This window comes from Sarcophilus harrisii, chromosome 2 (genome assembly GCF_902635505.1).
Source record: "Sarcophilus harrisii chromosome 2, mSarHar1.11, whole genome shotgun sequence".
Classification (NCBI taxonomy): Eukaryota; Metazoa; Chordata; class Mammalia; order Dasyuromorphia; family Dasyuridae; genus Sarcophilus; species Sarcophilus harrisii.
Window position 1 is genome coordinate 109,257,193 of NC_045427.1, and position 24,607 is coordinate 109,281,799.

Here is a 24,607-nt window from a genome sequence, read left to right on the forward strand (position 1 = left end):
GAGGAAGAGAAGATGAAATATAAAATTTGAAGAAGTACCTATTTCTACTGCTAGAAATTATTAGTGAATGTTCTTTTCAAACCAGTTAATGATATAAGTAACAGGAATGAGATGACTCCTTTTTGCAAAGAGCTTTATATCCCAGTGGAAGAGACAAATACATATAGAAAGACACATACATACATGTATATACTTACAGATATGTATGTAGATGTGTATATTTACACACATATAATACATCAAGTATAAGATTAATAAATACATAAATAAAGTAGTTAAATACAGGGTAGGCTGAGAGGAACTAGTGCTGGGGAAATCAGTAAAGGCTTCGTGTAGAAGACCATTTTTTGAGCTGTATCTTAAAGTCCAGCATTAAACAGTTCTACAGTGACTACCAAGGAAGGAAAAAAAGCATTCCATTTATCTATGAATAAGATGTCAGATATTAAAGGAGAGAAAATTTGGAAAGTTATCTACTTCCAGGGACAATGGATTCCAATTCTACTGGGAAAATTCCAATAATCTGAAGGGGGATAAAAGTGGGGTAGGGGAAACTTTTTTTTTTCTTTTTTATCCTGCAGTTTCTAGTAGCAAACCTTGAACTTCTTAGGCCTAAAAAAATTTTACTGATTGTTGAAGGGTCTCTTTTCTCTTAGAGATAAAAGACTTGAAAACTGTGTTATCTTTCGAAGGTACATATCTCTCAATGGCACTGAAGCCTTTAAGGACTGGCTGCCCCAACTCCAGAAATCATTCTCTTTCAAAAAAAAAAAATTCACAATGATCAATATACCCAGAGAGAGGATAATGCAAGCAAGCTAAAAGAATCTATACCTTCCTGAAAGGATCAGTGAAGTCCTAAGAAAGTCACAGACGCAGAAATCACTGGAGACCAAGAGTAGCACAGAGATTATTGTGGAAAACACAATTAGTAAATCAAAACCTACAAACCTTAAATAATTCACTTATTATACATCTTTAAGACGAATGAAACATTTTAACCCACCTTAATAGCAAGTCAAAGTAGTTTTGTTATAAAAGACCTCAGGGTAAAGTGGATAGGTGACATAACGTAGATATTAATTAATAATTTGTTTACAGATTTTTTTTTTTAATGAGCATTGTAGGTACTAAATTTTGTTACATAAATCAAAGATGTTACAAAGAGCCACATTTTTGGAAAAGACAAAAGAATTGATCTAAGTTAATAAATAATAACATGACTTTTTAAAAGTTCAATAAAAAATAAATGAAAATCTGTCCTCATACTGAACATGACTTTAAAAAAATTATCGAATGCTATTTATTAAACATCCACTTAATATATAAAAAGCACAGATGTGATAGGAAAATTCTTAACAAAACTCCCACATATTTGAAATATTGTTCTTCTTCCTTATTGTCTTCTACTATAATTAGCACATTACTGTATGACAGGTGGCATTCATTTATATAATATGTAAAATTAATGAAATTTTAAGCTGACTATATCTCTCTGTGTAAATGGGCAATTCTAAAGTAAAGACACCTTGATTCCTCCCCACTCCTCCAAAGAAATCAAAACAAAAAACAAATTAACCCTCTACCTCCAAAACAAAACCTCTCCCTGCTGCTGGTTTCCTAACCTAATCTAATATATGGATACTACTGAGATGAATAAATCATGTATTCATTAGCAGCTTTCCTAAAACTAATATTGTAAAACTGATGTTCCAAAGAAGCTAAGAATAAACAAACCATTACTGAAGGTTTCACATGGAGAAAAGGATATGGAAAAATGCTTATATTTTCCAGGCTTGGTATCCCCAAAACCAGTTGATATTTTGCTAGTAGTGAAAGGATGTACCTATATATGCAATTCTACTAAAGAAACTCCAAATTTTAGAGAACTAATGAGTAGATGGGCTACAAGTCTTGACCCCTCGCTATGCTGGCCCATGAAACATAAATAGTACATGCCATGCTCTAACTATAGCCATCTGCCCGTAACATCTAAGGCTCAAAAAATTCATTTATTTTTAAAATGAGGAGACACTGAATAGACTGTCAACATATAATGGAATGCTTAGCATGTTTAAGTACATGGATTCTGTGGATTAAGCATGGTTTGATTTTCATACCCCCCCCAAAAAAGGCAGGCCCTTCATTTCAGCAAGAAGTCTTAACCATGAGATTTGATAGTATGATCCATGACATTTCTTAAGTTATATTTACTCTTCCCCTACATAATACTATACCACTCTGCCTCAATGAAAAAATACTTACATGAATTTAATATAGCTACATTTTGATTTGCAAATATAACTACATTCACTATTAGAATGCTTCTTGCATTAAGTCATGCATTTAAAATAAAAATCCAAAGGAGGGGAAGAAATTTTCTATATAATAGTTTACCAATAATTCCCCTTCCTCAACTCAACCATCCTTATTCATTCAATAACTTAAAATTTAACCACTTCCATTTTTACAACCTCCTCTTTTAAACTCAGGACTTCATGAGAGGAACTAAATATGAAAATATTTCACATTGACCACATAGAAAAAAAAATTATTTTTTAAAGAAAGAAGAGGGAGAAAATGACTTTCTATCTGGAGATGAAGTTTCATATTGATGCATAGAGAAGAAATATATATTTAAAAAATGAATTAGGCTTCCATGATTAGAAATCCTGTTTTTTTAATCTTAAAAAAAATTAAGATCAGAAAATGGAGAAGACAAGCAACAGAAAAGAATGCCAGAATAAGATATATGTAAATACTAAGCACATACCTGCTGGGAGATGCCATTTCCTCTACATTTTCGAGCCAGAGTGCTCGGTGTTACCATTATTGCTACTATAAACCTTCTGATAAAAATGGATCGTCTCTTGCTGACCTGAGAACCAGCTGGCTGCCTGAAAAGTGGTTTCCCCCATATATGATTCAGTCTCCTTGACAAATATACTGCATTGTACTGGATGAGTCATCAGAGGGTTATTCTGCATTTTATAGGCCTGTTGTGTCATTACTCACATTCAACATCCTGCTCTCAAAAGTGGAAGCTGGAAGCTTGACAGCTGACTGATGCTTTTTCCAATTAAAATATTCTTTTAAAAATTCCTGTAAGTTGCAATAATCAGTCATTGATGATAGCGTTGAAAGTATCTCAAAAAATAAATACCGCAAGGAAGTACCTAAAATTACTGTCTATACACCTACAGTTATAAATCGCTCCCCTCCAAACCAACTGTTTCAAAATTGCAAGAGATCTCACCTCTTTCAGCTTCAGAGCTAAATAAACATAGGTGTACACCTCAGATGTCTCTTATAAACATTGACCACACTTGTGTAGAAAGCAATACTATACAAGTCAGGATTGCTAGGAAATTATCTTCTCATGTAGTATCATTGTTGGTGCTGTATAGTTGTTTCAGTCAGGTCTGGAATTTTCTTGACAAAGATATTGGAGTGGTTTGCCATTTCCTTCTCCTGGTCATTTGACAGATGAGGAAATTGAGGCAAACACAATTAAGTGATTTGTCCAAGGTCACCTACCTAAGTAAATGACTGAGGTTAGATTTGAACTCAGATTTTCCTGACTTCAGGTCCTGTCTTGTGGTATCAATATATATTTTTTTCTAATAGGATTCACTCAACAAGACATACTTTTATGAAGGGTTTAGCTTCCTGAATAAGAAAAAGTTGGCAATCTATTTTGAGTCATCCTGTTTGATATTTAAGTTATAAATGCCCTAAAGTTGTTTATAACAGCTGCATCTTTTATAAAACCCTAAATAAATGTTTTATACTCACGTCTTATGTGACAATTTAGTGGCTGTTCTCCTTATCAATGAACATGTCAGTCTCATTCATAATATTAATACTAAAACATTTGAATCATGAGGGGAATATACTGAGCTTCTTTATGTGGCTTAGGAAGTACTCCACGTTGTATGAATTAATATAAAAGTTATATAGGTTTTTTAAAAAGGCGCACACATTTTAGTTATAGTCGATAAGCAACAAATCACTGAGAACCTTTTAATTCTATGATTTTATGCTTTCTGATTGACTTTCTCAAATTAAAACATCCACATCTAAAGGACAGGGATCATGTTATGTTTTGATCTTTTCTAAACAATAGTCAACCCCCACCCTAATGTTAGTATTCTCTTAATGTATTTTGAAGTCAGCATACCCTAACAGGCAAGACTAAGGAATAAAGTGGTGAATAGAAATTACATACTTTACAAAGATTTTATATTTCAAAGAATTTGCAATACTAAGGCACTCTTAACATTAACAATATACCAGCTTTTTTTAAAAAAAGATTTTTTCACTTTCTGAAAATTTGGAAGGGACATGAAGCACTCAAGACTGTCAAGATAGCATCAATTATGAATGTAGTGAAGAAAATATAAAGGCACAGTTAAGAGTATAGGTTAAGGGAATGCTGGATAACAGCTTATACAAACACAGAAACACTTAAGAAAATAAGCTGATTTTCCTGTGTGGTCTGTACATTGGTTCTGAAGACAGTTCCCAAGAGAAAACCCTAACTGGTTTGAACATCAGTATAATTGAAATAAGCCTATAACATCTTGATGAGCTTAATTTGGAGAATAATACTTATTTTAGCATATGTGTTCTATATTGGGAGAAAAAAACCCTAAAGGTAATGCATTAGTGTCACATTTAACATTATCTAAAACATTTGGGATCTTTCTATTAAAAACTCAGCCTGGAGTAGTACTTGCGTGGATATTGGACAAGGTGTCTTACAATCAAAACATGAAGCAAAAGATCAATGGCCACAGACATCATAAAATAAAGAAAATCTGCTTGATTATTAGTCATGTCCTTCCTCAAAACTCTGGATGGACCTGAGGGTCTGACTTGAGTCCTTTCTTCTTGATTTAGATACTTTCTCTCTGTAATCTTACCAGTTCCCATGGGTTCTAATTATACTTCTATGCAAATAACTCTCAAATCTATATATGCAGTCTTGGTTTCTTTATTGAGTTCTAGTGTGTAACACCAATAGGTAATGCATTGTTGCTAGGTCTGGTGTCAGGAGACTGAGTTCAATGACAAGTATGGAAATATATTTAAAATGATTGTAAATGTATAACCTATATCAGATTGTTTGCTATCTTGGGGAGCAAAAAAAAAAAATTGAAACTCAAAATCTTATAAAAATGAATGCTGAAAACTATCTTTACATATAAATGGAAAAATAAAATACTAATGAGAAAAAAAAATAACTGAGTTTAAATTCTGCCTCTAGTGCTTATAAGCTTTGAGATCCTGCATAAGTCACTTAGGCACTGTCTGTTTCCTCAACTGTATAATGGGGATAATGATACCAAAGTTCTTAGCACAGTGCATACCAATTACTAAATGCTTCCCCCTCCTTCCCATGGCCTATTGGGCATTTCCATGGAATGTATCATAGACATAATTATGCAAAAATTAAAACATTGTCACTTCAATAAAAGACCTTTCCCCCCCCCCGCCAATCCCTCTGCTTCCCGAGGTACCCTCAACTCCTTTTTTCTTTCTCCAAGAATGAAAGGAGTTAAGAATGAAGGAAGAGGCTTCTATATGAAATATATTTATTAACTTTTAATTTTGCTACATGTATTTACATGTATTTAATGATTGCCTCATTAGCATGAAAGCTCCCTGCAAGTAAGGATCCTTTTTTAAAAAAGTCTTTGTACTTATATTCCTGGAGTCAAGTACAGTATTTAGCATGTCCCAGGTACTGATTAAATTTCTGGTAACTAATCAGACTGATCAGTTGACAAACCTTGTTGACTCTGCTTCCACAATTTATCTCAAACTTGTTTCCTTCTTCCCCTACATGTACTACCATCTGATTCAAACCTTTATGGTCTCTTGCACCAATTACTACAAGGGTCTACTAAGGAAGGGGAAAGCGTGCATTTATATAATGCTTATTATATGTTAGGGGCTGGACTAAATGCTTTACAAATATTGCTTTGTTTGATCCTCATGATGGCCCATTTTCTAGTTGAGGAAACTGAGGCAAACAGAGGTTAAATGGCTTGCCCAGCATCACAAATCAGTAAATAGTTAATCCACTAATCCACTAGTTGCCTGCTCATTTGTTTCTCTGACTCAAAACTCTCCCCTCTGCAATCTATCCTTCCATTTTCCTGCTCATTAAGGTCCAGTGGCTCCCAGGATAATATGTTAATTCCTCTGTTTGAAATCTACAGCCCTTATCAATGGGCTACTACTTTGCTAGTCTCACTTATTACACATTACTCTTCTTCACATACTTTACACATTGTAGCTAACTTGCCTACTTAAGATCTCATTTATTACATCCCACTTCTCCTCTCTGTGCACAAGTTCCCCTCCATTTCTAGACTGCATTTCCTTGCCTCTACTTCTTATAATTATATCTTCTTTCAAAAGTCAGTTCCAGTGTCATCTTCTCCTACATGACACCTTTCCTGATCCCCTGAGCTATTAGTATGAGGCTCCCCCTATGATGAAATGACTTCATGTTTACTATGCATGCATTTGGTTATTTGCAAAAATGCATATATCCTGTCACCTTCTCCAGCAAGCTCCAAAATGGAAGCTCTCTGAAGGTAGATTTTTGTCATTGTATCTCTAGTCCCTAACACAGTGCTTTGATAAATATTTAATGAATGTTTGTTTAGCTATTTTTCCCCCACCAGAGATGTCTCTGAAACAAAAGAGAAAAAAGGTGGCAAAACACCCAAATGCAATAAAACTCAAACAAGTTATATCTTTCTCCAAAATGTCCCAATTTTGAGAGAGCATAGTTCAAAAGGCACTTCCCTCAAAGATGAATCCAAATGAGTGTATATGCTTGTGACAAATATTCATATACATTTAATAGTGATATAATTAAACCTAATTAAATTAGTTTGGGGGATAAGGTCCTTTTGCTTAGCAAATTAAGCTTAGGTAATGCAATTTAACAAGGTATTAATAAATAACACTGTAGGGAACTAGTCTAACAAAATGAGAGAACAACTATTTTTAATCACTTGAGTAAAACAATATACAGGCAAATGAAATGCTCATTCCAATGCAATCTTATTAATTAAAATGGATAACCCCAAAACATCCATTTGGCAAGATTTAAATATCAAATGAACTCCCAGATTACTATGCATTACTTTCCTTATATTTAAAAGCAATGAAGCCATATTTCTTTTCTAAGTAGCCTATAAATCAGATTTCTAACTTAAATTAAGCCCTAGATTGTTTTATTACACATATGTTTGCATGAAATAATTGTATGAAAGTCCTTTGAGTGTTCAAAGTAATTTAAGAAAAATTTAGTTGAGTTAATCAGCTACTCCATATAGAAAAACAAATGGCCATCATGTCCCTTGCTAGATGGGACAAAATCTTAACCAGTGAATTGTGGCAGTAGCAGTGGTTGAAGGAGCCACGCCTAAAATATATACCTAGGATTCGACTCTACTGATGGAATTTTCAGTAGTCTACAGCAGTGATGTCAAACTCTGATAGAAATTGGGAACCTCCCAGTTACCTACAACTTGACTTTGAAAATCATATATTAACATTTTCTGTATTTTTTGTATTTCTCTTATTTTGTTAAGTATTTCCCAATCATATTTTAATCTGTCTCTGGAGCACTTATGTAGTAATACTGGTCTCAGATGTTTGACTCCTCTAGTCTATATGGAACACATAAAGCCAATCTGACTTAGTCACACATAGCCAAGTAAAGCAACCTGCTGAAGATTATGACTATATGAAGGTTATGGACTAAACTCCACTAGTTCATCAATTAAGTACTGGAGAAAAAGGCTACCAAGGGCCTTCGGGTGAGCTACATTCCTTTAGCCTTTGAGCTCGTGTAATTTTCTTTGTTTTGCTACCAGTACTTTGTAAACTTACAAATTTCCTAGAAATGACTAATAGCAGGAGACATTAGCATCCTGATAAAGCAGAATTTTAACTTGCTTGCTGGTATTTTGTTTCTTGAAAATCTGGCCTGTGTTAATCTGCATTGCTGCCTTAGAGATTATCTGCTCACAAATGTATACACTATGGCCAAAGTCCAAAGCCTGGTTAGTGTCAAGATTTGACAGCAAATCTAGATGTCAGCTGTGTTCACTAGCCAAATGTCCAGCATAATGGAAGTCAGCAGTTCAGTAGAAGAGGAACAAATCCTTTGTTCAGTGTGGTTTGGGGTCCTTGATACTTTTTTCTGCTTAATAATTATATTATTTTGCTAACTACCCTGAACATTAATCAGTTTTATATATGCTGAGCATGATAATAATGGAGATTTGTCTCCAATAGATTTGAAGTTGATGATCAAGGTCTGAATCACAGCTCGGCTACTTAATTGTCCAAGGTCAAAAAATTTCTTTTATTTTTCCAGACTTGCTTATCTCTAAAATGAAAGAATTGAGCTAGTCCTCTAAAATTCCCTTATGGCTCTAAATCCATTATCTTATATGTGAATGTGGCTGAAAAGCCAATAGTCTTTTCTTTACAGACATACAGAAATATACCAATTCTTTTTTTGTGACACTATGACTGAAATATGCCCAACTTAAGGCTGCTTTCCTTTCTAAGGTTTACAACTTTCTTGACCTATTTCACAAGAGCTCTCCTCCACCATTTCAGAATCTCAAATTCTAGGTTGCTTGGGGTATTGATTCTAAGTCTCCTTCTACTGCCATATCTGTGAATCATGTTAAAACCAAGTTAATGGTCTTTGTTTAAAGATAAAGGTGGGAGGCAACCAAGTCAACCAGATAGGTGCCAGAAAACAAAATCTACAATGGATAAACCATCCATGGCTACCAAAGCTAGACCAAAGAAGCTAAGCAAGATCAAGAGATGAGGTCTAAGTCCTAGTTAGGGAAAAAGCAACTTTCCCTTGCAGTTCCTGAGATATTTAACTGTTCCCCCTCACCCCCCCCCCCATCCAAGCTTCATATTTTTCTTGGCAGAAAAAGCTTATTTATTTTGGAAAAAATGAATCCGCAGCTAACTCTCTGACCAAGCAGTAATGGATAATGCAGGTGAAGAAACTCCTGGGGCTATTTCCCTGGAAGAGGAAATCTGAACAAAGGAAACATGGTAAAGTATCTTCCAGTTAAGGATGAACCTTAAATAACAATATATAAAACAAAAACAAAAACAAAACACCAATCCTATGTTTTATTTAATAAACAGATGTTTAAATAGAAGCTTACTTTGGGGGTACACTTAGGAAATAGTGCCTTTCCTATGGTAATTTGCTGGTAAATTTTGCATACCTTAAAAAAAAAAAAGTCAATGCTACAATAGATAGGCACAGATTAGCTTCTAAAATAGAGCTGTTTCCTAACCAAAATCATAAGGGGAGCACATGGGGAGACTCAGAGATGAAAGGAACTTTAGAAATCATGTAGACTAACCTCCCTATTTAACAGATGAGGAAACAGAGGCCAGCAGAGACTTATCTGACTTGGCAAGGTTGATCTGAAAAGAAAATCAAGAAGTTGCTAACTCTAATAAGATTTGAAAAACACTATGGAAAAAAACTTAATACTTTTATAACAATTCTTGTTTGGGTTGAGATTGTATTAAATAGTTTGGGTTTCTTCCAATTATGATGTTGTATATGACCTATTATAAAACCTTGAACCAAATGGTGAATGACTCTCTATAGAAAAGTGATAATGGATTTTAGTAATGTTTATCCTTGCTGGACCCAGGTTAGCTGAAGTATAATTAAATTCTGATGGGCTATTATGTGAAGTGCTGTGAGCCAACTTAAAACATCAAATGAAGGTTTCTTTAGCATAGTAACTTGTGTGGCTTCTCTAAGTGAGTTTCCTAAGTGCTAGAAAGACAGGAAGTTTTGGAAGATGGGTAGAAGATGAAATTACAAGGAAAAAAAACTTAACTCTAGGAGTTTGCAAAAATTGTATGTGAACAGATGGGAGAAAATCCAGGATGAGCTGAACAAGACTGAAAAGGTTAGAAAAATCAGCTCAACAGGAGGCATGCCAGGTTAGAATAGGAAAAGGGACAAAGCACTGAGGGAATTCAAAGTGGGTTGATCCAAAAGAAAACAGAATTCAAGGGAATTTGCTATGAAGATGGATGCCAACCACTACAAAGATTAATAAAAAAGATCCTTGAGATGCATTTTGGACATATTAATATTCATTATTTTTAACTTTTTTCAAATAGAGAATCTATCTTTTCTCCTTTTCATCTTCTCATAAATCCTTGATAAAGCAAGACAAACAAAACCCTTTTTATAAATATATATAGTCAAGCAAAACAAATTTTACATTAGTCAAGTTCCCCCCAAAAAGGGGTCTTCATCTGTATTCCAAGTCCATAACCTCTCTTCTCTCTCAAAAGGAAGGTAACATGTTTCTTCATGAGTTTTCTGGAACTGTGGCCACTCATTTCATTCATCAGTATTCTTAAGACTTTTGAAATAGTTTGTCTTTCCATTACTATTGCTATTGTATGAATTGTTCTTCTGGTTCTGCCCACTTCACTCTGAATCAGTTCTTTAAATTCTTCCCAAATTTCTATGAAACCATTCCTTTCATTATTTCTCACAGCACAATAGCATAATATCATATTCACATATTATGGCCTGTTTAGCCTTTTTCCAATTGAAAAGCACCCCCTCAGCTTGCAACTCTTTATCACCAGCACAACCACCATATACATACACACTCACATGCACCTATACACAGTCATAAATATTTTTTGATACATCTGGGTCTTTTTCCTCATTCTTCAATCTCTTTGAAGTAAAGACTAGGTCAAAAGGTATGCACAGCTTAGTAGCTTTGTGGCATGGTTCCAAATTAGTTTTAATATTGGCTAGACCAGGTCAGAGTTCCATTAATGTACGTTAATACACCTGTTTTCCCACAACCCCTCGCTGGAGGGGTTTGTTATTTTCCCCTTTTTTGGTCAACTCTTCCCTATTAGATGGATGTATGGAGTTAAGAATTATCTTAATTTGTATTTCTCTAATTAGTGATTTAGAACATTTTTCATATGGTAATTGATAGGTTCCTTCTACTGAAAACTACCTCTTCTTTGACCATTACCAATTAAGGAATATCTCTTCTTACAAATTTTAATCAGTCCACAACATAGATCAGAAATGAGACTTTTACCAAAGAAACCTGATGCAAAGATGCCCCTTCATTTGCTTATTTCTCTTCTCATTTTAGTTGCAATTGTTTTTTGTGTGTGTGTGTGTAAAACTTAAATTTTATGTGAACAGAACTGTCTATTTTACATCCTATGACCTTCTCTGTCTCTTATTTGGTCGTGAACTATTCTTTTCTCTTTGGATCTGACAAGCAAATTCTTTCATGTTGTTCTAATTTGTTCATGATGGTGCTATTTATGTATAACTTATGTACAAATTTGGTGCTTATATTGGTGTATGGTATGATATATACCTGCCCTTCCACCACACTGAAAAAAAACAAAAAACCAAACAACCAATAACTCAAATTTGGAAAACAATGAGTTCTTGCCCCAATAGCTGGAAACTCTCAATTTATTCTACTGTAGGCTATTCTGCTCATTTATATCTTCACATAGTTTATTAATATGTTCCACTTATCAATCTTGGGCAGCTAGGTAGTGCAGTGGATAGAGTGCTGAACTTGGAATCAAGAAAAACTCATCTTCCTAAGTTCAAATCTGGCCTCAGACACTTACCATGAGCAAATTAATTTAGGTGGTATTGTCTATTGTGTTATATTGACTCAGCCTGTACAAAGAAATTAATATTTCTCTACTTCAGAAGCTTTATTTGTATGAAGTGTTTTGTAATTGTGTATATAGTTTTTATGTATATCTTATGAGTGTTTTATACTTTCTGTAGTTTTCTCTGTGTGTGCCCCTGAAAATTATGATTTTTATTGATGATAGATAACATAAGACTCTAAGTTCTCTCCACTACTACAGGGGTATTTTGGGGTAAAGACTGTGAATGGGCCATGGGAGTCCACCAAATAAGGAAACAGGTTAGGGACATGGACTGCCCTAGTGGCAGAATTCCTCTTTTGGGTGGAGATGACTATCTATGGTATTTTAAATGAAATTATCTTTCTATTTCTTCCTGTTGGATTTTGTTGGTAATAAGCTGCTGCTGAAGTGGATTTATTTTATATCCTACAGGTTATATCCTGAGACAGATTCAAAGAAAATCTATGCAATCTATAGATTTGTTGTTGTTGTTTTTTTTTTTTAAACCATTTTTATATTTAACCTATAGGATATATTTTATATCCTATCTAAGTTATATCCTATAACTAAGGTTATATCCTAACCTTAATTTAATTCCTTTAAATTTTCTAATTCTTTCTTACATGGTTTTTATTCTTTATTAACATCTGTGGATGTTAATTGTTTTGATTAGCATTTTAGTGGATTTTTTAGGATTCTCTAAGAATGCCATCATATAAGCTTCAAAAAGCAATAATTTTGTTCCTTTTTAGCATAGTTTAATTTCTGAATTTTTTTCTTTTCTTATCACCATAGCCATAATTTTCAGGTTATATTAAATATAGTAAAGGTGACATTGGACCTCCTTGTTGGAACGTCTTTATCCACCAAAAATCCCTGAAAATCTTCTATTTCATGGTTCACATCTTCCCTATAAAACATTTTACTTAGTTTTCTTGGATAAGTTATTCTTGTTTCCAAAACTATATCCTTTGTTTTTCAGTAAGTATTCCAACTTCTCTACTCCTAAATACAGATAGTTGATTGATAAATCTTGTGTGATCCTGAATGTGGCTCCATGGTCCTTGAATTTTTTTTCTTTTTGGCTGCCTGCAGTAACTTTTTCTTTGAAATGGATTTTGACTATAATGTTTCTAGGAGTTTCAATTTTGGAATTTCTTTTAGGAGGTGATTGATAGATCCCTTCTATTTTCACCTTTGTCCTCTGATTCTAGAGAACTAGACAATTTTATCTTAAAATTTCTTGAAATGTTTCTAGCAAGGATCTTTTTCATTGAAGGGAGGGAAAAGTTCATGGTTTTTAGATAGCCCAATGATTCTCAATTTATATCTTTTCAATTTAAACCAGTTGTTTATGCTATGAGGTATCTTACATTTTCTTTTATTCCTTCTCCTCCCCCTAAGTTTTTCGACTTTGTTTAATATTTCTTATTTCCATATCTCAGGGAATCATTAGTTTTTTGGCTCATTTGAATTTTCAGGGATAAGGTTTTCTACCACTTGTCTCAAGCTTTAAATTTTCTAATTCTTTCTTACATGGTTTTTATTCTTTTTGGCACTTTTCCCTTTAATATTATTACTAGTTTCTAAAATCATTTTTATGCTTAAAACAAAGCAAAACAAAACAAAATAAAAACCTGCTTCACCTCTTCTAGGAGTTCTAGTTGAATTTAGGATTTAGTTGTGTTTTTCTGAGCCTTTGTAGATATTTTGGAATCCTTCTCTTCTTGTGGGTTTGTGTGCTGAACATCTATCATCATAATTGCTCTCTATGGTGAGGTTCTTTTTGTTTCTTTATTCTTCCAGCCTACTTCCTGACTCTAGACTTTATGTTAGGTGCATGTTCCATTTATTTCTGTAAGGAATGTCTGGGCTGATCTTGTCCTCTTGTGTCCTGTGCCTGTCCTAGGACACCAAGTGTTCTTGTACTGCAAGGACAACTCAGGCTTTCATTGCTGCAAAATGATCTAACTGAATGCAAATTCTGATCTTTGCTTTCCAAGTCTGAGTTCTGCAAGTTCTGTACCTAGGTGGCACCTTTGTGGGCTTATCTTTTGCTGAAGTTCAGGTAGACTGTTTCTAGACAGATTTTATCAGCCAAATGGAAAGCTATGCAGGTTCAGGGAAAAATAACTGTAGGTTTTCCTTTGGTATGGAATTCCTTTCCTTTTCTGTTTCCATTTCCACAGGCTTCAGACTGAAACTGTGACGCCCTTCTCTCTAAAACATACATATACACTCCTACCTTTTTGTGGGGTTAAAAACTATGGAGGTACTATTAGTTTCTGAACTTTTTTCTTATTCTGTATATACTGTAGGATCCAATAATAGCTTTTCTGACTGAAATACCTCTTCTAAAGAAAGATCTTGAGTCTTTAGTCCACTCTGCTTTTGTGACCCCTACTAGGGAAGGAGTGACAGAACTTCTAGTAGGTACATGTTCCTGCATCCTGCACAAAGTCAGGGCCAGCTAAACATCATAATATCAATAGGCTTAGAAATAAATTATATATAATATGCTTTTAACACTTCACTGTGTTATATAAACCAGTAACTATTATTGATACTACCACTAATAAAAAAAAATTGAAACAAATCCTGAGCAAAGGGAGTTTGGCCCAATTGTAACAATTAATTAATGAACACAGAATATCTAAGGTATCCAAACATCAATATTAAAATCACCATCAGGAAAAACAGCAAATAAAAATTTTCCTGATACAAAAAAAGAGCAAGAAAAGAAGGATCTACTCCTGGTCTTAGCAGAACCCCTCCTTCATGCTGATTTTATCCCAATGTTACTAATGCTGACTTTTCTTCATAAATAAACACTGGTCAAGTGGGCTGCTACTAATGTAAACATTAGCTTTGAATTCAGCTTTTAGTTGTAAGCAAGAGGCAGTATGGAATAATAAGAAAAACTTTATCAATTATCAGGCATCTAACATGGGTCAATTAAGCTGAGTTTCCTCATCTGCAAAATGGGTATAATAAAAATATTTTTTCTAACTTAGTTGTGAGAAAAACACTTTGAAAACTCATGAAATGCTATATGAATTTTAGCTGTTATCACCAACATTGTTATTATCACAGTGTTTTATTAATTATACTTGGAAAATACTTGAGAAAGTACTCAGGACTTCAAAAAATCCATTGACATCAGCACACCCTCACTAGGCAGTGAAGAGACACATAGGGAACTTTAGGGAACTGCAACAAGTTGCAAACAAGGAAAAATTACACAATAACAAAGAAATTTAGGATTGAAAAAGAAGATAGAATTAGATGCCCCTAGTGGCGACCTTAAAGCAGAGCACAGACAAGAGTTACATAGGAAGAGGAAGGAAATTTGCAACACTGGCGGCAAAAAGCCACACCAAGAATATCTTAAATCCCTTAGGGTATCATGGAATTTTCAAGTAAATTTCTGCTGGCTTCCAGGAAGCTATTCTGTTTCCTACATAATGCAACCTTGGGCTACATGTCAAACACTCAAAAGGTGAACAGGACTAATCAACATCAACATCAACAGACTAACCTGTTCTTATTTGGAGATAGTTGGGAGACAGATTCAAAGAAAATCTATGCAATCTATAGATCTGTTGTTGTTGGGGTTTTTTTAAAAACCATTTTTATATTTAACCTATCCATTTAGTTACAAGAAATCAGATAAGAAATGAAATGATCCACTCTGTTTAAAAAAATATATTCAACATACATCACAGAAGCATAAAGGGAACTGAGCTGAGCTAAGCAAAGAACAAATAACCTTTTTCTAAGAGAATCTCATCTATGATATTGCTCAGGCCTCAGACCCCACAGGAGTTTCTTCTATAAAAGACTACAAAACAGTGACTTAATCTTCATCTTTGATCCGTGTTTAAATGAAATACAAGAGAACCTTCCCCTGCCTACCTCCTCATGCCTTCCAAAAGAAAGATATTTACATGTGCAAAGATATTTCTATTTAAATTTTATCCCTGAGCCAGCAACTTTTAAAGCAGATGTAGGAATGACTGTTTGACTTTAATATTTAAACCTTACAAAAACTTTATTGTTTATCTAATGAGACAAGGTAAAATTTTAAGATATATTTTATTATACATGTGTATTACATATTAATTTTATAATATTACATATAAATTTTAATTGTAAAATAACAACTTTTAGATTTTTTTTATAAGGGTGACCACTTCATCCAACGTTCTTATTTTACAGATGAGGAAACTAAAATTCCAAAGAATCAAATGTGTGTCCAAGACTGTTCAACTGGTCAATGGCTCAAAAAAGGACTCCTGACTCTTCACTGTTTAAAACTAATGGTTAACCTTATTCTGGACATTCTTTCTTTTCAAGATTTTCCTGACATAGCACTCTCTTGGTTCTCCCTCATATCTACTTTGCTGAATACTCACATAGCCCACTCTATGAATGAACCCAACACACCATCTTAGTCCCTCCCTCTCTAGGTGACCTCATCAATCAATCTAAATAGATTCAATTATCATGTCCAAGCAGATGGCTCACAGATCTAAATATTCAGACTTGTTTTTCTTCCCGAGTACCAGTAAGACAGTCCTTCATCACTAATTTCTAGACATCTTCACGTGAAAATCCCAATGATATCTCGAATGCAAAATATCCCTCATTTTCTTTACCCTAAAACCTATTTCCTATTTTTGCCAAAGGCAACATCAGAATACTAGTCATCCAGTTTTGCAATCTGAGCTCCTTCTTTACTCTTCAGCCAATCAGTTGCCAAGGCAAGTTGATTTTTTTCTCCCCATGACCTATCATGTTTGCTCTTTTCTCTCTACACAGTCTAGTATACATCTTCTTTACTTATCCTAATTCATCCCATGCCTCAATAATCTTCCCCTCTCTAATCCATTCTCTCTATACATGTGCCAGAATAGTCATCCTTGACTATATAACTCTGCTTTTCAAAAAGTTCAAATGCTCCTTATTGATTCTTAGTATATATATACACAAATTCCTCCTTCACAATCAGGCTTCAGCCTATTCCTTCCGGGCATAAAAGAGGTCTAATCCCACTAGCCTTCTTTTCCCCCCTCATTCATGGCATTCCATGTCTTACCTATGCCTCTGAGAAAGTTTCCCCTTATTCCCACAATGTACTTCACCACCATCTCTACCTTTTGGAATGACTAGTTTCCTTTAAAGTTTAGCTCAACATCTGCACCCAGAGAGAAGACTGTGGATCACAACATAACATTTTCACTCTTTTTGTTATTGTTCACTTGCATTTTGTTTTCTTACTCATTTATTTTCTTGTTTTGATCTGATTTCTCCTGTGCAGCAAGAGAATTGTATAAATATGTTTATACATATTGGATTTAACATATATTTTAACATGTTTAACCTATAGTGAATTGCTTGCCATCTAGGGGAGGTGGGATGGAGGGAAGAAGGAGAAAATCTGAAACACAAAGCAATGCAAGGGTCAATATCGTCAAATTATCCATGGATATGCTTTGAAAATAAAAAATTTTATAAAAATATTATTAGAATAAAGTGAAATTATATATATACCCTCTAACAAAAAAATAAAATAAAGTTTAGCTCAAATACTACCTCTTTCATGAAGTCTTACCTTACCAATTCAATCACTAGTGCTTCTTTCCAAATTGCCTTTTGAAAAAATGTCCTAGATTCTTGTTTTATATATTACATGTGATCATGTGAATCCTCTTATAGAAGAAAACTTACTTTGGAGCAACAATCATTTCATTTTTGGCTCTGTATCCCTGCTGGATAATAACAGGAACTTAATAGCTAACATTAGCTAACAAGCTGGACTATGAAACCCAGCATAAATGAATGTATTTAGTTTCTAAAAAATAAATCAATTTGAACTGAAAAGGAATGCTTCTATCATCTGTATGGGCCAGATTTTCTAAGCTGAATAATTTACATAATTGCAAAGGTTACAGTGTTAACCAAATGGCTAGATTAATTTCTGTTCTGGCCCCTAAACTTTTTTAACTCTATCAAAAGTTCAACATTCAGACATACTATTAAATTTAGAAAAATCTGCCCTTCTCTTCCTGCCCCCTCAACTAAAAGATCCTGACCTGCCAAAAGCTCTCAAAGTCCTTCCTCATAAATCCACAAATTGGCTGCTGCAACCATAGGCCCTTTCTAAGGCTAGAAGGGAGTCCTAGAAGAAAAAGGATACAGTCAGCATTTTCACTCCCCACAATGTATGGAGAGATGCAATTTTTCACTTACCCTCTCTGTATCTCAGTTTTCTTATTTGTCAAATGAGAATAATGATAACTAATATTAGCTAACAAGCTGGACTATGAAATCCAGCATAAATGGGTATATTCAGTTTCTGAAAATAAACTACCTTGCAGGATTGTTGTGAGGTTAAAATAAGATATTATTTATAAGATGCTTTGCAAATCTTAAATGTTATATATAAATGCTTGTTATCATCATCATTATTATTAGAATGAAAAACAACATTGGTAATTTTGAGTGCATAAAACTAAACACCTTTTTATGAATAAAATACAGAATAAAGAGTTATATATCTTTGAGAAAATTAAATACAGTTCTTCATTGAGAAAAGGTAATCCCAATTATTTGGGCATTACAAGAAATGAGGTCTATCTGTATGAAACACAATTTAGAAATTTCTTTATAAAACCCAAAGTCTTTACTTAGAAATGGAAAGTCAAAACTAGGCTGAAATCTTTGGATCATACTTAGAACCTTCACAATCTTAGTCTTGGTGGGCATAATACAAAGAGACATATAAGATATACAGCTATAGAAGTGGTAAGAACTTGAACTAACATGGCAACTTAGTGATGATGGGGATGGAAACAGGAAATATTGTAATGTTTGAATCAACAAAGGGGCAACTAGGTGATGTGGGGCCTAAAGTCAGCAAAACTTATCTTCTTGAGTTCAAAAATGGCCTCAGACACTTATTAGCTGTGTGATCCTGGACAAATAATCTAATCCTGTCTACCTCAATTGCCTCATGTGTAAAATGAGCTGGAGAAGAAAATGGCAAACTGCTCCAATATCTTTGTCAAGAAAATCCCATAAGGGGTTGTGAAGAGTCTGAAATGACTGAGCAACAAAAAATGCACATTAGCAAAAAATCGAATATGGTGGTAAGGGACAGGGGAAAGAGTCAGAATGCCTTCCAAGTTTGAGATCCTGGGTGAAAAGGTGATGGTATCCTAAATAAAAACAAAGAAAATGAAGATAAAGGATAGATTTAGAGCATGTGTTATGGATCCCTTTGTCATTCTGGTAAAGCCAATGCACCCCTCTCTCAGAAGAATGTTTTTAAATGCATGATATATAAAGGATTGGAAAGGAAACTGAAGATTAGTAAAAATAAAGATGGAATGTTTTCCCATCCAAGCTCACAGACCCCTTGAAATCTATCTACAGAAAGGTCTGTGGAATCCCAAGTTTAGAACTCCTGATTTAGAAGGAAAGATAAATTCTGTTTAGGGAGTAGAATAAAGATAATGAGCAAACATACATACACATGGCTATCTTTCAGAGCCCTTTAAGTGGCCCTTTTCTAAAACTTCCTCCCTTTCTTGCAAGCCCTTTAAGGAATTCCTACCTTTTTTTCCCCTTCTCTGGAATTTCAAACTTCCTTCCCTGGTTATCAAAGTGAATAACTAGTATTAATCTCTGAGTATACTTAACTATTCACAGGGTTTTCTCACTATATAGTCATGTTTGAAAGTAACACAAATTCATAGATCACAAAGCAACTGTACTACTAAAATCTATATGCCAAAAGATAAACAAACAAAAAAGCCTAGAGACTAGAGTGCTCCTTCTTCCTTGCCCCGACTCCAGGAGGCACATGTAGACACAGGCACAGATGTCAGGAGCTCATTAAGGTAGGGAGTCCATTCGAAGCACATTTTCCCCTATTTCCTTCCACAGTTTAGATATCACCAAGTTATTTTTAGACTGACTCTATTTCCCAGATCAGTATATCCCTGGTGAAGGAGAAGAGTATCATTTATCCAGGCACTTTCATGGGTTTTCAACTAATTCTGAACCTTTAAAATATAGAAGAAGATGAAGTCAGTAAACCCAAAGAAGAGCCTTAAAAAGGTCAATTTGTATACTTCCTTATATTTGACAAAGAGCTCTGAGAGAGAACGATTAAATAAGGATTCCTTAGCAGAGTCAAAGAGGAACTAAGGTGACAGTAGATGTGCCCCTTCTCCTGACCCTTGAGTGAAAGATCTCAGAATTTTTAACAAGATAGTGGGAAATGCTAAATTACCCTCATCCATCATTTAAGTCATTCAAATTCCATTTCCTCAGTCACCCCTGATAAGCTGTGCCTTGGGACTGAAACAGTAGGGAAGAGAAAGAAAATGGATCTCAGGTTGAAGACACAGAAGTGTCTCCTATTCTCTTGATAGCCATTCCCAATCTTGGTCAAGGAGTGAATCTAAATGAATATGTACTGTCATTTTAATTTTTATTAAGCCCAATACATCTTGATTCTATAGGATCTTCTATGTCTTCTAGAAACTACAAAAATAACACACCATCTCATATATATCTGCATTACCATTTCCCCCCAAATTTTATGTAGATTTAATTACATTACACACTAGAGTCCTGAATTAGGAATCAGATAGTCTGAATCCTGCCTCAAATACTACTGAGCAAAACTCTTTGGGCAAGTCACTAAACCTCTCTCAGAGCCTCAAGTTTCTTCCTTAACTGTAAAAAGGGGATGATCAAAGAATTTACTTTCTCAAAGTTGTTGTGAGGGTCAAATAGGATAATGTGTGTAGAACATTTTGTAGACCTTTAAAGTAATAGTAAAATAGTAATCATCATTATGCTTTCCTGGTTAAGGAACTACCCATTAAAAGTTCTAGTGAATCCATAGTAGCTTTGTATATTTTCCTTAAACAAGATACTAAAATTATCTACTAATATACTAATTAGTATATTAAAAGTATATTAATTCTATGAGGTAAAATTTTAGTGACCACCGTATACTACCAATTCCAGTCACCGGTGAAATTGGTACCGAAGGATTTGAATAGGTACATGTGGATAATTTCTTGTGCCAAGATTGATCAAATATCAAATATCCTTTAAAATCAGGTTTGCATGATAGATTAAAAAAATTTTTTTAAACAGCAGATTTACTTTCCTAATAGCGTTTAGCTCAGATGAATGATAAAATGAGTTTATAGTTCCTGAGAACTAACCACTTATGACAAGATGGGAAGGTGGCCCAGAATCAGTAATATGTTATATGGCAGGGAGAAGCCCGTTAGGGATTAAATATCTGGCATGGACAATCCCTATTCGGATAATTGAAAGCTGACTGCATGTAAGTTTTATTAGCAATGTTGTAACATGGCATTAGGCAGCTGCTGTACTTCAATCAGACAAGAACAGAAGCAAAACTGGATTTTCAAGGAACCTCAATACATTGGGTTTCCTCTCTCATATTTTTCTGGTTTTAAGAGCCTGGAAGGCAAGGCTGAGGGAGCCTAGACGAGATCTTCCTCGTGAGAAAGATAGAGGCTGACAGACTGCTGCTATCTGCTTAGATTTCCTGTGCTGTCCCCGATTATCATGTCTGTTATGCTGGTCTGTAGTCCATACCAGACTTCCCAGCAATTAGATGGTGCAATTAAGGTCCTAAAAACTAGGGGCCTGGCAAAGAAGAGATAAAACCGGAAACTGAGCACACTTGAATCCAGCTGAGAGATAAACCAATTATCTACATCAGCAGCTGCAATAATACATGCAAATGCACCCCTTTGCCTGCTTCTCTCCCTCCCTTCCTGCAACATGATAGTAAAAAGAAAGTTCAGGAGAGCAGAGCTTTTTTTTTTTTTTAAACTAATACAAAGATATATATATAGATAGATAGATAGATAGATAGACAGATAGATATATCTATATAGATATATAGATATAGATAAAATTTTATAAAATAATTATAACTTTTTATTGACAGAACCCATGCCTGGGTAATTTTTTACAACATTATCCCTTGCACTCACTTCTGTTCTGACTTTTCCCCTCCTTCCCTCCACTCCTTCCCCCAGATGGCAAGCAGTCCTATACGTGTTAAATATGTCACAGTAAGGATATATTTTTGTTAAGGAAAAGTCACTTGAATAAAACATACACAGAATTTATAGGAGTACAATCGCAAAATATTCTTTACTGAAATAAAATCAAGATTTAGATAACTAGAGAGCTACTCAGTGATCATGGTTGAGCTGTACTAATATAGTTAAAAGTAATAATACTACTTAAATAAGTTATAGATTTGGCACCATTATATTCCTACTATGTAAAAAGTTTCTTTGTAGAAGGCAAAATAACAAAAATGGAAGGACAAAAAGTTACAAATTTTAAGGGGGGAGAAATGAAAAAAGTAGGAAAAAAAGAATCTTAGCACTACCAAAATGGAAACTCCATCATATACATATACTATAAAACAGGCACTATCTTAAAATAATCTCAAAATTAAAAAAAAAAAAAAAGAAAAGTTGATGTGTGAAACAGATTAGACAAGCAAGACACAGAAGCAACTGAGCATAGCAGCCCCTAATGTTTGACAACCTCAAGAATACAAATGACTGGATATTGATTTAGCAAGAGCCTTCAAAGAAAACTGAAAAGTTGTTTAGTAGAAATGAGGTTTAAAACATGTTAAACCATTTACCACAATAAACTTCAAATGGACTTGTGGCTTTATATATACAAAAAGATCCATAATAATAATATATATTTTTTAAAAAAGGTCATGCCACTTAAGCATTAGAGGGAAATGGACAACTAAGTTTGGGAAAGGATGATGGGAGAAAATTTCTAAACAAATAAGGAGGAGAGGCAGCTGGAGATAGCAGGGAAACAGGAAGATCTGAGTTCAAATTCAGTTTCAGATACCCTGGGCAAGTCACTTAATCTATTTGTGCCTCAGTTCCCTCATCTATAAAAAGATGACAGTAATAGTAACTATTTTCCAGGACTGTTGTGAAGATAAAAGGATATACTATTTGTAAAGCTTTTTGTAAACCCTAAAATGCCTACAAATGCTAATTATTATTGTTAATTATTTTAAAAGATGAAAAGGACAAGATTGAGTGTATAAGACTAAGCACTTTTTTATTCAAATAGAATAAACACAGCTAGAATATTAAAAGAGAGTGACTAGGGGAAAAATCTTTACATCAAATCTCATATAAGGTCAGATAACCAATACATCAACAATTGATTTAATTATATAAAAATAAAAGCCACTTACCAAACCTTAAATTATCTATACACATGAATAAGCAGTTTTCTAAAAATGCTAAAACTATCCATGTCTATATGAATGTTCCAAGTCATGAATACAAGAAATGCAAATTAAAACAACTTTGAGATTTTGCTTACCCTCCATCACATTGGGAAATAAAAATACTTAGGCTAGGAAACAGGTTTGGGGATAAATGAGATCTGTGATATCTGACTTTAAGTATCTAAAAGACTGTTTTTCTTTTTGGGGGGAAGGGGAGAAAAGGGGAAGACAGTTAACTTCTCTAGTCCCTCTCAATTCTTAGAATCTTTTCAAGTTTGGTCATTAGTTGAAGTTCTCTTCTTCTAGTCCCCCTCCCCCACCTCCCAACACCTGGTATAGTTTGAGGAGGGAAGAACAAATTTTCTCTCAGCAATGCAAATCTAGCCACAAGAAGGAACCACAAGATATTTCCCTGGGGCAGGTGGCAAGTTCTGACATCAATGTGGGCCTTTAGCCTTTTTTCCCCCTCCAGTAATGACCATCTTCTCAAATAAATTTTGGTAGCCTTTCTCTAATTTGTTTGTGGTGACCTGTGGGTCATGAGCTATCACACTGTTTAAGAGTGAGAACACAGGAGGAGGAGGAAACTGAGAAAAGGGCTGCTATCTACCAAGCAATAACTTTGGGTTCAGGTTCTGCTTCTGATATATATTTGTTGTGTGACCTTAAGTAAATTACTCTCACTAACCTCTCACTGCCCTCAGTAGCTCTCTTAAGACTTTCAATTAAATTACTGATCAGGTAAACTGATAGATCTTCCATCATGGAAGGTCTTTCTATCAATAAAATCACAGGTTTAGTCTCCTCTCCTCACCTTAAAAAACAAAACAAAAACCCAGCATGTCTTCTTTTTTGGGGGGTGGGAGGGCTCTTAACATCACAACTACAGACTCATTGAGTGCCACCAGAACCTTTAAGTCTTTCTCATACAGAGTGTTATCTAGATTTCCCTCATATTGGACTTGGACTCAAAAAAAAAAAAATTAATTGTACAAGTCTAAGACAGATATCTATTTCTTTTAAACTTTATAATATTCAATTTTACCTTTTGTTTTAGACTTGTGAGATTTTCAGATACTGTCTATAATCCAACAGATTAGTCACATAGTAGAGTACTTAACACATGTATATTGAGGAACTGATTTGTCTGAAATTCAATATTCATGCTATCTTATCCCCCTTTATGCAAATTATTAATATTCAATAGGACTGATGCAAGAAAAGACTCTGGAGGGTGCAAAGAGAAATAATCTGTAATATAAGGAAAAATTCTAGTTATATTAAGAGGAAGTAGCTCTAATATCGTTTATATAGTATACGTATTTAAAGACAAATGTAGCCAATGTTATTCTTCAACTCCCACTTCTTGGAATTGAATGCTAACCACATCTGGTTCAAAAGATGGAACATTTCTACCTTTGATCACCAAGCCTCTTTAAGAAAGGTCTGTTTGGAATCTTCCTCAAGATTATATGTAGGAGAAATATTCTGGTTCCACAGACCTTG

At 34.3% G+C, this 24,607-nt stretch overlaps 1 protein-coding gene across 2 annotated transcripts in view; it reads right to left on the bottom strand.

Moving 5' to 3' along the window:
* SPRED2 (sprouty related EVH1 domain containing 2) overlaps nt 1-24,607 on the bottom strand; it is a 165,600-nt gene that overhangs the window by 67,863 nt on the left and 73,130 nt on the right. Inside the window, exon 1 of one of the 2 annotated variants that reach the window (XM_023494902.2) lies at nt 2,774-3,455. The exons of the other annotated variant lie outside the window; for it this stretch is intronic. Within the exon in view, the coding sequence (XP_023350670.2) occupies nt 2,774-2,790 (17 nt within the window). The 5' untranslated portion in view covers nt 2,791-3,455. Of the gene's footprint in view, nt 1-2,773; nt 3,456-24,607 lie in introns of those variants that run through there. 2 annotated transcript variants of the gene reach the window in all.